The sequence below is a fragment of the Labrus mixtus genome, chromosome 15 (assembly GCF_963584025.1).
Source record: "Labrus mixtus chromosome 15, fLabMix1.1, whole genome shotgun sequence".
NCBI lineage: Eukaryota > Metazoa > Chordata > Actinopteri > Labriformes > Labridae > Labrus > Labrus mixtus.
In genome coordinates, this window is record NC_083626.1 from 15807442 (window position 1) to 15823936 (window position 16495).

General features: G+C 43.1%; 1 protein-coding gene across 5 annotated transcripts in view; it reads right to left on the reverse strand.

Moving 5' to 3' along the window:
- Positions 1 to 16495, reverse strand: part of LOC132989190 (neuron navigator 1-like) — an 85276-nt gene that overhangs the window by 57184 nt on the left and 11597 nt on the right. For 3 of the 5 annotated variants that reach the window (XM_061056627.1, XM_061056626.1, XM_061056625.1), the window contains exon 6: positions 8372 to 9208. In XM_061056627.1, the coding sequence (XP_060912610.1) occupies positions 8372 to 9208 (837 nt within the window). Of the gene's footprint in view, positions 1 to 1588; positions 1968 to 8371; positions 9209 to 9453; positions 9659 to 16495 lie in introns of those variants that run through there. The other 2 variants (XM_061056628.1, XM_061056629.1) reach the window with 2 other exon arrangements.

The following is a 16495-nucleotide window of genomic DNA, read 5'->3' on the forward strand; positions in this document are numbered from 1 at the left end:
TGTATCTCCATTAGAAAGAAAAAAGACAAAGTAATGGTTCAGTCCTTGCAGGAGTAATAGTGATTCTGTGTGTTTGAATGGTAACTTCACATCCTTACATAGTGTCTACAGTTCTGCAGAACACGAATACATTTTATTTGAGTAATGGCTCCTGCTTCTATTCTTTCCTGTCTTCACTCCGGAGTTCATTTGTCCCTGTCTGGTCCACGTGTGTGCACATGTGTTAGTGTCACCGAAGCCCTCCTCGGGCAACTGTGTGCTTATCACATGTTATATGTGTGGTACAATGCAAGAGGTTTGTTCCTGCAGCGATGTGTGCGAGTCTTCATAACAGTCATACACGAACACCAAAGTGTGTGTTTGTGTGAAGCAAAGACAATTATTACAGCATTCCCGACAAGTGACATAGACACAGAAAACAGGATGCTTGTAAAAACCTTTGTGCTTTTGATTATTGTTTACAATGTTAAGAAAAAGGAATACACCTGTTTAAATACGGCTGGTTTATAATTTGTATTTGATTTAGCATGAAAAGTGTTACAATATGAGTTTCTTGTCTATTTGTGATTTTCTGTCCCCGTTTCTTCCTACATCACAGCATCGCAGTGTTCTGCTGACCTCAGACAGTATGCAAAACAGGAAGCATTACAACATTCAGCTATTCCTGCACATCTGGACGAGGCCGACAAACGCACGCCAAGGCACCCAAATGTGCATCCACGCACTCATACGCGCGCACACACACACACACTCACTCATCAGCACAAACTCACATGCACTTCAGTTCATCCGCTTCACTGGGATGTCGCAACAGGATATTAGAGGCCTTGAGGATCATATCTAAAATGAGACATGAATGGTTCGTGATCATATCAGCACGCAATGTTGCATCTGTGTACCCCATTTCCACAAAGTCTGGGGTCAAATTCACCAAATGCTGCATCGGTCTTTTCATGGCAGAATTACTAAAATGTCAAAAATCATGTATAAGATAGAGAAGAAAACAAGAGACAGTTTATTGGGGGTTTTGGGTCGGCTGCGTTGAAATCTATTCAAATTTGGGAACCCTTAAGCGAGAGTAGATTCCATTACTAAGTCCAAGAGGATGAGCAGTTTACTGACTGTACTAAAAACCTGCTGACAACAATGATAGAATATTAAAACACAGATCTAGAGTCTTTGGTGCAGCAAAGGTTAAACCTCAAATGGCTTCTCTAATCATCGCAGCCCAGGTCGACATACCAACAGAGCCTGGCACTGAAAGTCGACCTGAAAACCAAACATACACACATGAACAAGCTAGCCATATCTCCTCAACAAAGTCCCTATCTGCTTAGAATGTCAAAGCCTGTGTACGTTTACTTTCTCAGACAAAAGGTTGAGACTTCAGTGAGGTACCACCAGAAGAACAAGTCCCAGCCCTCCTTCATGAGTGTGTGTAGGTGTATTCTTCTTTACCAAGCTGCACAGACATTCTTTTAGAGAAAATAGATAAAGAGAGGTGCAAGATCTAAAACACGCACACCACACATAATCTGTAAAAAAAAAAAAAAAAAAAAGAAAAGAAGATTAATCGGGCATAGTCTACCTGTTTTTTTGCGTGGCATCATAATATGTCAGCTATCAAATCTTTCTCGTTCTTCCTAGACTTCCTGTCGAAAATTAAATCAGCAAAAGATCTAAATGCTGACTGAGCTGCACACACACTCAGCCGCACGCGCTAAATAAACCCAGCAACGAGCCAAGGCAGACCATAATGTGTGGCAATGTTTGGGTGTATTTTTGTTCAAGAGAGTTGTTTCCTGTGGAACTGTATTTTACGATGTGCTCAAAAAGCCAGCTGCAGCTCTGCTCTCACATGTCAGACAGACAGACTGCTCTGTGTGTGCATCGCCTGTGCTGTCACCGAAGTGATGGGCGAGGAGACTGAACTGATGACACCAAGTAAACAAGCATCTAAACTTAAAATGTATTTTTAAAAAAAGATTTTAAAAAGCCAGAAATGAGACTTCAAATGTTTTGACTCAGAGTCCAAACCCAACAGATAATCAATCGACCATCAAACACAGATAAGTGCAATGGCTTATAAAACACATTGAGAAACTGAAAACAGAAATAAGGTCATCCTTTCTCAAAATTCAATGTTCACTCTGTATTGTTTGGTTAAATAGTTGAAGGGCCCGGCCTCTGTTTGTTTGTCTCTCTACATCTCTCTTTCTGCAAACCCAACACAGTCGCAGCAGACGGCTGTTCAACATGAGTCTGCTTCTACTCGAGGTCTCTGCCTGTTAAAACAAAGTTTTTCCATGCCACTGTTTTTTAGCTCATTGTTGCCAAGTGTTGTGCTCATGGTGTATTAACGTTAGGTCTCCATAAATAATATAACAGAGAGTACAGGTTGGACCTGCTCTTTTTGTAAGGTGTCTTGAGATAACATTAGATATGAATTGGAGCTATACAAAAGCAAAGATTAACTGATAATCTACATTGTAACTTAATTCAGGAAGCGGTCTAAATATATAATACACATCTGTTACATTATAAATCAAAAACAGTCATGATAAATTAATAAAGTTGATATAAAAAAACATAAAGCAAAGATTTCCTTATAAAATCAATAATTGCAGAAAGATAGCTACAGTATACTACAATGTTTGTTTACAGGGAATAAGGAGCTACACATTTCTCTCTCTCTTTCTCTTTCTCTGAATTGGTTTGGTTGGCAGTATTGCAGCTGTGCTGTGCTCAGCAAAATCTCTAACTCAGCTCTGATAACTACCATGTGTTTTTTTTATAGGACTGTAGCAGGTCATTTTTTTTGTATTCTGATCTACATGTGAGATTATGTATCTTGTGTGATAAAATGATAAATACATAAACAGACTGAATGATCAAATAGCTGATGGGCCATACTTCTTACTTGAGATCTTAGGCACTATATTTATGGCTCAACACATAAGATAAAGTGATTTTTTAAAAGTTGTTCCCGGGTAACATCTCTGTTGTTAAGTGTTTAGCGACAGCTTAAAGCAACATCATTGCTGTAGCATTGCTAGAGGTGCAACTAAACCACAGCACTGTCATAAGACTCAGTCAGATGTACTCTTGGTGACTTAAACCGCAGCTAAAACATGCAGACAGCTGCATCACGAACAATGAGAACATTCATGTGCAAGGAAAACACACACAGATCAGAAAAATATGAAGAAGAAAGAGTCGTCTTAAAGGGCAGCTTACATAACGCTCCTTTGGTCGCTACATGTCATGAAATAAATAAAAACACCAAAGTATGACATTTTACTTTGCTGCATTTTATTTTTTACTTTAACTGAGACTACAATGAAAAGATCAATGGTGTCTGTTATTGATTGGTAACGCTCAGTAAGAAAATATATGAGCTAAAAAGAGAAACCTAAACACAACAACAAAAACAGACCCTTAAATGTAATGTTATTAACATGAGAGATGCATGTCATACTTTGGTCTGGAGGGGCTTTGGTCTGTATCGTTTAGTTTTTAGATTTTCTCTAATTATCTCAACTTTTTTATTATGATATGGTAAATGGATTATATAGCGCTTTTCTAGCCTTCTGACTACTCAAAGCGCTTTTTGACCGCATGCCACACCCATTCACACACTGATGGCAGTGGTTGCTATGTAGTGAGACTATCAGAAGTAACTAATCCCATTCATACGCAATTCAGGGTCAAGTGTCTTGTCCAAGGACACATCGGACATGTAGCTGCAGGAGCTGGGGATCGAACCCTCAACCTTCCGGTTGAGAGACGACGATTCTACCAACTGAACCACAGCCGCACCGATACTTACGCTCAGTTTCTGCATGCACGTTTCAAATGGTAGCAGTTTAAAGTAATTGTAGTAAGCATGAGTGCTCCAGTGTCATCAATAAGCACTTAAATCTCTCAAACATCAATACATACATTTGAAAATACAGACCTGCTACAAACAAACTGATGGCTTCAAAAAAATGTTATTGTATAATAACTTGATTGTTGAGCAGCACGTGTTCGTTTGTGTTTTGCACGAGGGCTGATGAGACAAAACAGCAGAGAGAGTACTAATATGATTTAGAAAGCGGAAGGCAGGAAGCAGACAGCACTAATGCAATGGCTCCTGCGTTAAGTCCTCAGAGACTGACCACAGAGCATTGTGAACACACGCAAATACACACGAACACAACAATGGAGATCAAAAATGCTAAATCATACAAACATCCATATATACAATATGCTTCCTAACTATGAATAGACAGAATCCTTGCCACACTAAAAAGACGTCCTCTGTCCTCCTCCTGAAATATCCTCCCTGCTGTCTGACTGGTGACAGAACACTGCTACACGTCAACTCCAATCAGAGTTGAAAGACAGGAGGAGGAACAGAGAGAGAGCGAGGGAGAGGGGATGCTTTATTCCTCACTTTCCCTGGGCGTTTGTGTTTATTCGGCTTGTCACCACCTCCTCGATTGGAGAGGACGAGTGCCCCGAATCCTTCAGTCAGCGAAGCCGGGGGTAGAATTGCCCGCACCCGCATCACATTAGAGACTCAGCACTGCCTTCACAATGGAGGGCTCGAGTATGAAAAATATCCTGTCATGGCCAAAAGGATAAATGCAGGCGAGAGAAGCTGATATCAGTGACCAAATTTGGCACACATTCAGTGTGCGCTTGCTTTCAGCGCTTAAAGCTGCAGCGCTTTGTTGTTATTTCCTGCAGAGCTGCTAAGTTGACTTGAAAAGGATTGTGCGCGTGTGTTTCTTTTTAGGCTTTGTCGATTTTTCTGTAGGGTTTTTTGTTCCACAGACAGCTGACAAGGATGTTGGAATAACCATCAACCACACAAACATACCCACACATGACACAATGTCACGCTAAAATAACAAGCTCTGGTAGTCAAGGCTACTTTTATAAGCTCTCTAGTGTGACTGAGTTGCACTTGGTTCTTTATAGTCACACGAAAGTGACACAGTCCCGCAATTTCTACTATCAGCTAGGCCAACACCAAACCCACACGACTTCTCCAATCTTCCAGCCTAAATCTATTTTCTCTATCTGATCCTTTACAAAGTAAAATTCCCCCAAATACCCAAATCTCCGACCAAGCAGATGTCCTTTGGGCTTTAATCTGTAATTCATTTTGGTCTTGATGGCTGGTCTTTTCCAGGGTGATAGATCCGTGATTAGTGGAATGGAGGCTGAATCTTCTCTATCTTCATGAAAGGCCTAATCCCACACAATGCTTTGCTTGTGACTTTAGAGAGGATCCCAGTGAACTGAGCCTGGCCCCATGCTGGGAAAGGCCACCGCTGCGGGGAGCTTACTCTTTCACATGTACACCTCATTATGGGTGCTGGATGGGACCGGGAGGTGTCATTAGTGGCACACATCTGAGATTCACCGCTTTTAGAATATCCTGGAAGCCTACGCGCTAGCTGCTTTACAAGGTGCCTTTTCAGGTCGACTGATTTTACAGGCAGAATTTACAGACTTCATCGTTCTCTGCTCATATGATGCTAATGCTGTTAACAAGATATAGTAAAAAACATGCTGGGTTCGGGGGGAATTATCGCTGCAAGCCCGCAGACACACAAGTAATTCTCCAAATCCAATTAAGAGAGAGCTCTTAATCACTCAGTGGTAAAACAAGGATGTGCGATTACAGCAAAACAGATAATTCAGACACTAATCCCAAATAATCTTGCAAGATAAACAAATAGTAAAATATGAGACGTAATCTTAAAATATCCTGGATTGTTTCGTTCTGTTCCCTGTCTCCGTTGAGTGTGTGAGTTTCTGCGAAAGGGTGGTTAACCCTTTTGAATTCATAACTGATAGCTCATGGCTTATACACTGATTAGACCTCTGTGGCATTGTCCATTATCATCGCCTACAACTGTAGCCTAATAATCTCAAAAGAACAGTGTCACAGCACATGCTGCTCAATGTCACACAACAAGACAAGTTCAAGACAATGACGCTTATTTTACCCCCCCTGGAGCTAAGTCAGCTAACAGCTAACATGGAGCTTCCATAAGATATTAAGGTCATCATGATATGATACACACCGTACAATGACAAGCTGTGTCTTTGTTGTTTATAGGAAGCAGACGAGGAGGAGGAGGAAGGACTGTATATGGGAAAAGAAGAGTGTTTCACTGGGAATGATCCACTGAATATCCATAATCTATCTTACTATGACAGAGCGCACTGAGCAGAAAGCAATTAGCCGCACATCCCATCAGAAAAGGAGGAGCAGCGGATACAATAAAAGATGAGCCCACCACCACAAGCTGCAGGGCAAGTTACAATTAACCTCTTCCTAACACACACACACACACACACACACACACACACACACACACACACACACACACACACACACACACACACACACACACACACACACACACACACACACACACACACACACACACACACACACACACACACACACACACACACACACACACACACACACACACACACACTGTAGTGTACTGAACAACTATCCTACACAACGGCTGTTCTGTGATAAAGGTTTGGAAGGTTGGGCTAGCGACTGTGAGACCCAAACAAGCACTTGGGCTCCTGAGATGCTGGGTGACAATTAAGATCATAAGCTATTACTAATATTTCACTTTTTTTTACCCATATATGTCAGTTGTTCTTTCTCTCCTCTAATTTCACTCCATTTCTGTCTCTGTTTTCATCCAGATCTTCGTTCTCTCTAACTGGCTGCCTGGCATAGGTGGGGCAGGCAAACACAAGGTCACACACAGGCACACACACCACATTGGACACACACACACACACACACACACACACACACACACGCAAGGTCAGAGAAGCTGTGATTTGGGGCCGTGCTGCAGGAGGCAGGTTGGTGAGGAGAGAAAGAAGAGCGAGGAGGAAGGGATGAGACAGAAAGAGGTTTGATGATGAACAGAAAAATGATTTCCTTGCAACAAGCTAGAATGAATGTTCTCTCCCTCCATCAACCTCACTCTCTGATGCTATCTGCTGCTGCTGAGAGTTAGGGATGGAAAGTGAATGAGTAATAGAGAGGAAAAAACAGACATGCAGGGAGTGTGTATGCCATCATGAATAATGGATTTTAGGTGCAGATTTGAGCCTTGTTTGACCTGTTAGTCACAAACTCAGTCATCATTCTGAAAGACAACCCTATCAGCTAAAACTTGTGAGACAGTATGTGTTTACCTGCACCATCAACTAAGATGTGTTACAGTGTGTATTCATGGGGGTATGTGTGTGCATGTCTATGTGTGAACGTTGGCCGGCTGACTACCTGCCCATGCCACCACCCCCTCAGATTCCCATCTCTCCTACACGTTGCCCCCAGTAACAGGGCAAAGAGGGGAGGGGGGTTGGAGGGGTGGACGGTGACCATCTGTCAGTCGCCCGAAGATCAATGGAGCTGGAGGGGGAGGAGGGAGGAACGGGGTGAGGGAGTGGTGCAAGGCTAAATATGTGGCCCACTGTGACCAGGGCCTGACTCAATATGAAGCCGTTTTATTTACCAACTGAAAACACACACCCTGCTACCCCAACTCACACGGCCTTTATTAACGAATGGCTGATTTTGATGCGAGCCAAGAAACGCTGAGGCTGCAGTATTAACATGTAACATGCTGTCTGCAGTCTTAACTACCCCACACGGAGATGCATACAAGCCTCCGTGGGCCTCTTACAATTTTAACATAATGCTCCTGTGCCTACATGTTTGCCGAGTGAAAGAAAAAAAAAAACTGTGAAAGCTTTAACGTGGGAGGATGTAGTTGATGTTTAATAGGTAAATGTCTAACTGGCTCACTGTGGCAGTGGGTCATGCAAGACAGGGACAAAACACTCCCGTGTTTGCAAAATGAAGCAGCAGCAAAACAATGCCAGTTCTCTGGAACTCTTTATTCTGCTTCTTCATGGAGCACACAGTTCTAGTAAAAACCCTCACGCACATTTTCACAGGTCCATATATTCATTTTACACATACAAAAATATTGCGTTTTTTGAACGATACAGTGATGTAAACGGGGGAATGGCCGGCTGCAGAGCGAGAGCTCTCAGCGGCATGTAGTGAAAAAACATGCTGACATTATGCTCTGCTGCAATAGAGCCTCATTTAAAATTCACTGTTGATGCTGGAGCTCAGTGAGAGCATGGGCGAGCGGTTTGGGTGTGGAGAGGAGAGGATGTTTTTGTTATTCAGTGTACTCTCAATCAGTAAGAAACTGTTGTTATTGTTGTTCAGAATACCACAATACAGACTATCTCCCCACCTGAAGATGTTTGAACCTGTGTATTTTCACACATGAATTTGGTAAATTAGCAGACTTACCCAGCATTTGACTGAAGAGAAGCTGCTCCAGGTCACCCAAAACAGTCACCACTAGCTCTGGGTCCACCTTCAGAAAGCTCTTATCATCTTCTCCCTCTATGCCCTTCTTCTCTTTCTTGTCCTCTGTTGACAGAGCTACGGGTCTCCCCTTCTCCCCCTCTCCCAGTTTCTTGCCATTAGTCCCAGTGTTCCCAGATCCATTGGAGTTAGTCTTAGTTTGCTTGTCTGCAGGCTCTGTACTCTGGCCTGCCTCCTGGGCCTTGCTGATGGGCTTGACCTCAGCATAAGGTCCCCGCGGTTTACCAGGGGCAGGGATCCGACTCTGCTTGCTCACATTGGAAGTCACAGATGGCACGCAGAAAGGCTTGGGCTTTCCCTGGAAAAGAGACTGTTCTGATTTTGACAGGGTCCGGGAAAGTGGAGGTTTCCCACCCCCAGCGTGAACTGTCTTAGTCTGGCCTGGCTTGTTTATGCCGGTACCAGAGCCAGGCCGGCTGGCATCATCATTCCAGCGAGGGGACTGGTAAAGGTGTAGCTTCTTCTCAGCATCAGTGAGCACACATAGGTTGCTAAGTGATCGCTGCTTGCGGAGCCCGGACAGATTGGGGACTGGTATGGGAATAGATCCAGAGGCGGGCCGGTAGACTTTGAGCTCTGATGCCCCTGAGGGACGCGAGGGTCCCTGGGGTAAAGCGGATGGCTTGGCTGAGGACTTTCTAGAGGCCATTGCCTGGACTGGAGTTTCCTTGCAGGAGACAGCAGCAGCGGACCTCATGTCCAGCTCTCTGGGCTTAGCCGTCAAGCTAATGTTAGCCACATTAGCCTCCAGCATCCCTCCTGCAGAGAGCCAAGCAACAGCATCAATGACATACTCTGAAACACACACAGCAGAAAGAAAGAAATGGAGGGAGAAAAGGGGAGAAGGAAAGGTGAAGGAACATCAGGACTGTCAGGTTTGCTCTATGTCTCCTGTGGATCCAGACAGAGGCAGACTCCTGACTGTGTAAGCCTGTGTGTTCACCCCTGTGTTTTAAATGATGAGTGGGTTAGTAGGGTGGGCATAGGCAGTCATCCTTACTCACTTCTGGAAATCCATGGATATGCAGATTTTTGTCCAGCACCTAAATCCACTTCCTCACAGCGTGTCTGCAGCTCCCTGTGCCACAATAGCGCGGCTACAATATAAAAAAAAAAGACAGCACAGAGAAGCCCCTTTCTCTGTCTCCCTCACTGCTTCTCTCTCGCTCTGTATTCCCAACCGCTCGCCAGGCAAGCGGCAGCCGACTGACAGGAGAAACAGTTGCAGCAGCAGCAGCAACATCCACCCCCCTCCCTCTTTTTCCTCCTCCCTCTATCGCTGCTTTACTCGCTGGTTTGCTCAGTCAACCCCCGCTGGCTCATTCACCCTCCCTTTTCCTTCTTCCCCCTCTACCCTTCCCTCCTTTCTTGTCGTCTCTCGCTCTCTATACTCCCACTGGCTGATTCACTCACCGATCCTCCCTCTCTCTCTTTTTTTTTTTCTCTCTCTAAAATACAAACCGCAGATTCGGTGCTATGCTTACACACCAGTGAAGAAGAAAGACGGCGAGAGTGAGAGAGAGAAAAAAAATGACAGGACGTAAGCAAGAAAGATAGACAGGGGAAGGAAAGGAAGACAAGAAAAAAAAATATTTCATATTGATGTCAGCATCATCTGACTCACATAAACTTAATCGCTAAATATTGTACTCGGAATTAAAGAACCGCTACACTCACAAATGCACATCCAATCACTCATAATCACATTAGCTGCTCTATTCATCCATTCACATTCAGATATTCTTATGTGCCCTAATCACGAGAGGCCCACCCATGATTTAACTGATTCAAATTATCTGCCGTGACGGCAGGATCAGCTTAGAAGAGGGGAACTGGACACACATTTACAAGTTCCCTCGTACACAGTGGGAGGGGTCAGCCACTAATTATGGTTCAATTAGCAGCCAACAGACCTCAAATGATCACCACACAACCTCCCACCTGCATCATATTTGTTCTCCACTCATGTACATGACTCTTGTCACCCCTCCCCCCTTTCAGTTAATAGATGCACATGCTATTCAATTTCTCGGATACAGAATAAACACTGTCTCATCTATCTCACAGCACGACTAGTATGATACCTCGAAACACGTGTGCATGTGTCGGTTTGTGAATGAGTATTGTTGGTGTCTATATTTGTGTCTGACACACATTCAGGGGTGGACAGTGTGTGTGCGTGGGTTTGTCTCCATGAGCGTGTCACATTGATGAGACACTCACAGAGAAGACAAAGCTCCAATCCAGGAACTCAGTTAGCTCTGGCACGTTTAAGTACGTCATCTCTTCGCAGTGGACGTCCCATCTAAATCAAGAGAGGAGAAACTCACACTCTGCTTCCTCCACGCTATTTTACCTCGTTTTACTCTGTCTTCTTGTGTGAGCTGTTTCCTTTGCTGCAAAATACCAACGGAATCGATATCTGTATTTCCCTCGAAACACACAGTGCTGGATGAGGATCCGATAAGAGAGGGACATTAACAGAGATGTAGGAATAAAATCTCATTAGTCTTTTCCCATTAGAGGGAATCATGATGACAGGGCATACAATAAACCTTAAAACATTAACGATCAATAAACCTGTTTGCACTAGGATCTGTATTTGTGTATTAATGCACCCTTCCAGGTAGCTTAACTGTTGGAGTTAGTGTTTATGCTCTGGGTGTATTACCGTTAGTGCACTCCACTCTCCTTTATATGTGACCAACAATGCCTGAAGCCATGATGTTATCACATCCCAAACTGTTAGGAGAAGTTTTAAAATGCGCATGCTGTTGGGTAAATGCCCATGTTCCGTTATATTTGCATAAATTGGTTAACACTGAACCAGAGGACAAACAAGCGGGGTCCTGCTTGCTCAAACTCCACACTCTATATCAGAGAGGAACTTTCAAAACGGCTGAATTTTGATGGCCAAAAATGGCACATATTCAATCTAAAAGAGACAACAACACACATAGGTATTAATACAGCACACTTTCTAACAAGCTAGCGTCTATCTGGCCTTGACTGAGAGTTTAACAAAGGAGCTCAGTAGCAGACATGCATATGCTTGTTATTGTGTAAAGGCAGAAGCCATTCATTTGAAGCGCCTAGCTTTAATAAAGGGCCAATGTTAAGGTGGTTTTAACACACTGAGGCCAAAACTGTGTAGTGACAGTTATGTGGCACTTTCGGGGGCTGGTAGCAGGCCAGAAGTGGGTAAAAGGTGTAATTTAAGGCCAATAGGTGCTGTACGCCAGCTTTTATATCTCCCTGATGAGGAATTAAGGTGCGTTAAACAAGACTGACAGCGTACAAGGTAGGTTTGTGTTGTGCACAGATGCAAGTGGGGCAAAGACACACGTCAGTGAACTTGAAAGCTGGTATTCACACACGCACAGGAAAGCTGCGCGTTGGCAGCACACAGCTACTTGTTTGTTCAAATACTCGTCTCTCTGGCTCCCCAGACTAATCACTTTAATATATGGCTGATGTAAACCCGTAATCTTACTCCTTTTCTACCTACACACACACACACACACACATACACACACACACACACACACACACACACACAACATGCGGTCTGTGCGGGGTGTCTGACTGACCTGAGCAATATGGCCAGACATCAGAGAAACTGGCAGTTCCAGAGTGCGATGAGTGCCAGTGCTCAGTATTAGCCTACCCATTCATAGGAGAGGAGACCAACACATTCAGTACGTCACAAGTGTGTGTGTGTGTGTGTGTGTGTGTGTGTGTGTGTGTGTGTGTGTGCGTGTGTGTGTGTGGTAGTGCAGATGACCACAGTGGCCAAAGCAGCAAAACAGCTCCACAAACACATGAAGAAACTTTTAAGCAAAGGCGAGTGAAAGCCAGACAGACAGACAGTCAGTCAGACAGACAGACAGTCAGTCAGACAGACAGACAGACAGACAGGCAGGTAAAAAAAAAAGGCAGCTGGTGTCTGTCCTTTGACTGGTATATTTGCCCTAGCACCTCTAAACAGTTATGAACAGATTCTCCTCTATATTTCCACAGAGCATTTATTTGAAGTAGCTGCTAGGACACACACAGACTGACGTTGTGTGGTGCATTATGCACATGTTTACTAGGTTACACAAGGTCACTTTGAAAGGAAAAGTACTGCAAGAGATGAAGAAAGCACTCATGCTTTCGATGTAACGATTGTATCAGAGCGCCTTAAACCTTTGACGGAGCAGATGGGATGCGTTCTCATGTTCACCTACTCCCTCTTGGTTCTTCTTGTTTTGCCTTTTTGTGTCACAGTAAAAAAAAAAAAAAGTTGTTCTAAAGACGAAAGTAGTGTGAAAGGGCTGATGAAGTGAGAGAAAATGACAAGAGTGAGTCTGACTCATATAAGAAGATGAAGAAAATGTGATCAAATGGAGAAGGAAAAAACAGCAGACCCCATGACAGAATAGAAGCCTTAGGATGCTGCAAGTGAGAAAAAAGGAAAAGCATGTCAAATGATAATGCAGAAAAAACACGCTAAGGAAAGTGAGAGGATGAGGAGGAGGAGGAGGGGGGGGGGGGGGAGGAAGAGGACGGCCGAGGAAGGATCTCTGAATGGGTGCCAGAGGAGCAGAGGAAGCCTGTAAGACAGAGAGGGGATATCCTGCCTCACCGCTTCACCACTCCTGCTACGTTCGCTTATGTCCCTTAACTCGCTAACGCATGGGGTCCACAGGACACAGGGATGAATACCAGACTGTGACACACACATCCACAAGGGTATACATACTGCATTTACACAATAACATGGCTATTAATGTCCTGTTTACACACAAAATACTGAGACGGCAACCTGATACATACAGTGTGTGGCTTCCGCGAGTGACTCAAAAGTGTATGTGTGAATGACAGAGGATGTTGTCCCACTGTGACACATCTTTGGTGGTCTCACTCCGTGCTGATGATACACTAAATGAGTCATTGGCTTGAGCATTTGGGAAATTCAGACACTTAAAGGCTATCCGTTACAAAAGTATGTGTGTCACTCACACTAGGTCCTGATTCCGGAGGCACAAATGTTAATCCAACGAGAACACCATTCTTTCAGGGGACGACTGTTTCACACTCATCATGAGTCACACACAGCTGAGAGCTAAAAACAAAAACACACCAACTTCCATCTGGGAAATATACAAAGAATTTCAAAAGAATGAGTATGAGTATTATTTTTTTTTTTTTTAAAAGATATTGCTTTTTATATAAGCTCTCTTGTAGAAGTCAGTGTTGACATTCTCTGCACACTTCCCAGGGGTATCCCACAATGCTGTGCAGCCAAGGCTGGTTGCCTAGTTACAGCGTGGTGTGCATACAGCAGGGCTGGATATCATCAGCTCTACTGTTTGTGTGTGTTCATGTATAATTTTGCTCATGTCAGTAGAAGAACTGCAATAAGTGTATGCATTTCTAGGTGAATATAAATGGATGAATGAAATAATCAACAACAGGAATCTTCACCCAACTAGTATGTGCTGATTTTTGAGTGTGTTCGAAATCCTCTATGGGTTATTAATTTGACAAATAGCTGTGTGTGCATGGGTGTGTGTCTCTTCCCACAGAGACAAGAGGATGTTACACACATGACTGACTCAGGAACTTGACTCCCTTGGCTGGGAGTCACCCCAGAGGTCAAAAAAGATCATGGGTGTGTGCACTCATTCACCCATTCTCACTTTTTTCTCTCCTCTTGCACTATGTTGACATTGTTGTGAGCCTCGTACAGTTTGAGGAAACGTCCCTGGGCAGACAATAAGGCAGGAGGAGGAGGAAGAGACAGGAGGAGTCGGCAGCTCTGTCAGCTCTTATGTTGGTTTCTGTGAATTTTTTCTCTTTACATATGCATATGCTTACATACATGTTTAAGACATTTACTTTCCTACACTCACGCCTTAACAATAGTCATCCCAGCATAAACAGACAGGCCATGACTTCAGCTGTCCCAGCACTGGTCTACAGAACTCTTGACATGTCAAAGTTAGGGTCAAACATAGTGTTGGGGATGACATTAAACCCTAAATAGTGATTACTGCCCCACTCACTGGTGATGAGCGGGCACATAATCTAGAGCACGCTTATGTCTGATCATCTTCCCAAAGCTACTAAACCACTCATCACTGTCCGAGCGCCAACTCGGCATATGTCTCTCTGATTAGATTGGCCAAAGAGGATTATGCACTCTCTAAGAGTTGATGCAGCGGGGTTTATCAAAATGCTATTCACCAGGCTGTGCAGGGGTATTAAAAGGGATGCTGCTTTCATACCTTCATTACAAAAGATTTGCTGACTATGGCTCTTCTAAAAGTGAATGGCACAAGGGGGGGGGGGTTCAAAATGTACTTCCTTACATGAGGATTCAAACTGAGATGAGAGTAAAACAAGATGCCATTATAGCTGTTTCCATGGACTATAAAAAGTGATCTTTAGTTATAAAAATCTTTGTGTGTGCCACTCTGACACATTCTTATTATTTCAAGTCTTACAGTGAAAATAAGAAATTTGAAATGACAACTTAAATAGTTATAGTGAACAAGAAAAAATGTCTATAATCAAAGTTTGCTTTAAACTGTTTCACTAAAACAATATGGACAAACTTGTTCATGTTTGGTAACGAAAAAACTAATAAACATTGTTGCATCACAGATAGGCTCAGATCTATTTTAGTGAACTTAATGTAGGCTATATAAGAACTAAGCCACTTACCAGATACCAGTTTAGAAGTAACACCTAGCTATGACAAAAGTAATCTAACTCATAAGTCCTGCAAACCAAACCTGAAATCACCAATTTAAAATGTCTCTTCTGGCTAATGTTTCATGGATCTGTTGAGCATTTCTAAACTACTACTTTTTTATAAACCATAGACTGTAGGTAGAAACTGAATTAGTGAATTTCATTGTAAAGTCATTACCTTCATGAACATAAGATGTGATTATTTTTTTGCAAGACAGTCTTCATTAAATTTAGCAACACTGAATAACCAACTATGTGCAAAATAATTTAAAGAATACAACAAGGGAACTGGGGCCATTATGGCCACCATATGACAGAGTATAAGTTGGCTCATAGCCACTGAGCAAAAGTCTTGGATTGCCTTGACAAACACATCATGTGTTTAGTGAATTTATTTCAAAGTAGCACGTCAATCCCCCATCTGGGAAGTGCATTTTTCCAAGAAATATAAATGCGTTTTATATTACTCAAAAAACAAGTTAATCATGGCCTCTTCTAAATTTGTGTGTGTGTGTGTGTGTGTGTGTGTGTGTGTGTGTGTGTGTGTGTGTGTGTGTGTGACTGAGTGACTGAGCGAGAGAGAGAGAGAGAGAGAGAGGGCTAACTGGCTTTGAGAGAGTCCATGGGGAATATAAGGCCATATCCTCACTGGGAGATGAAAAATGATACAGAGTCCACACATCACATTCATCTTTCAAACACCATCTGTGTACTGTCATACATGCACACATCAGCCCACATACACACACATGCTGAGACAGGAACACAAGCTCAAATACAATTCTCCAGAGAGCGACAAGGTCAAGAGGTCTGTGGTCTAATTGAAAGACCACGTGGTGCTACAGTCACATTAAATGTTCAGGTCTTCATTAGAGTCTTGGAAAGAGCCTGTAAGAGCTGATTATGTTACTGCAGATGCTCACTTAGTGAAGTTTAGCATATGGTCAACATTCAATTAATGGAAAACGTTTTTTTTTTACCTAGTCGTTAAAAACATATTTAAAGTTCAATTTTTAATGTTATAACTGCATGAACATGTTCTGTTTGTTCTCTTTCCTCCTTACAAAGAAGCAAATCCATCAACCCACTAAAGTTATCTGTTTTTTATCTCTCACCCCTCTCACCCGTTCTCTCTTCCTTCCCTCCAAACTTTGTCGCCCTCCCTCTTTCCCTCCCTTCCCCAGCTCCCAAAATTACAGTTATTACTGTGTCAGCCCACCCTCCATGTAAAAGCAGCTTCAGAGGTGTCTAAGACACTTCAGTTCTGTTTCAAACGCCTTTTAGGTACCAATTACAAGGCCAAAA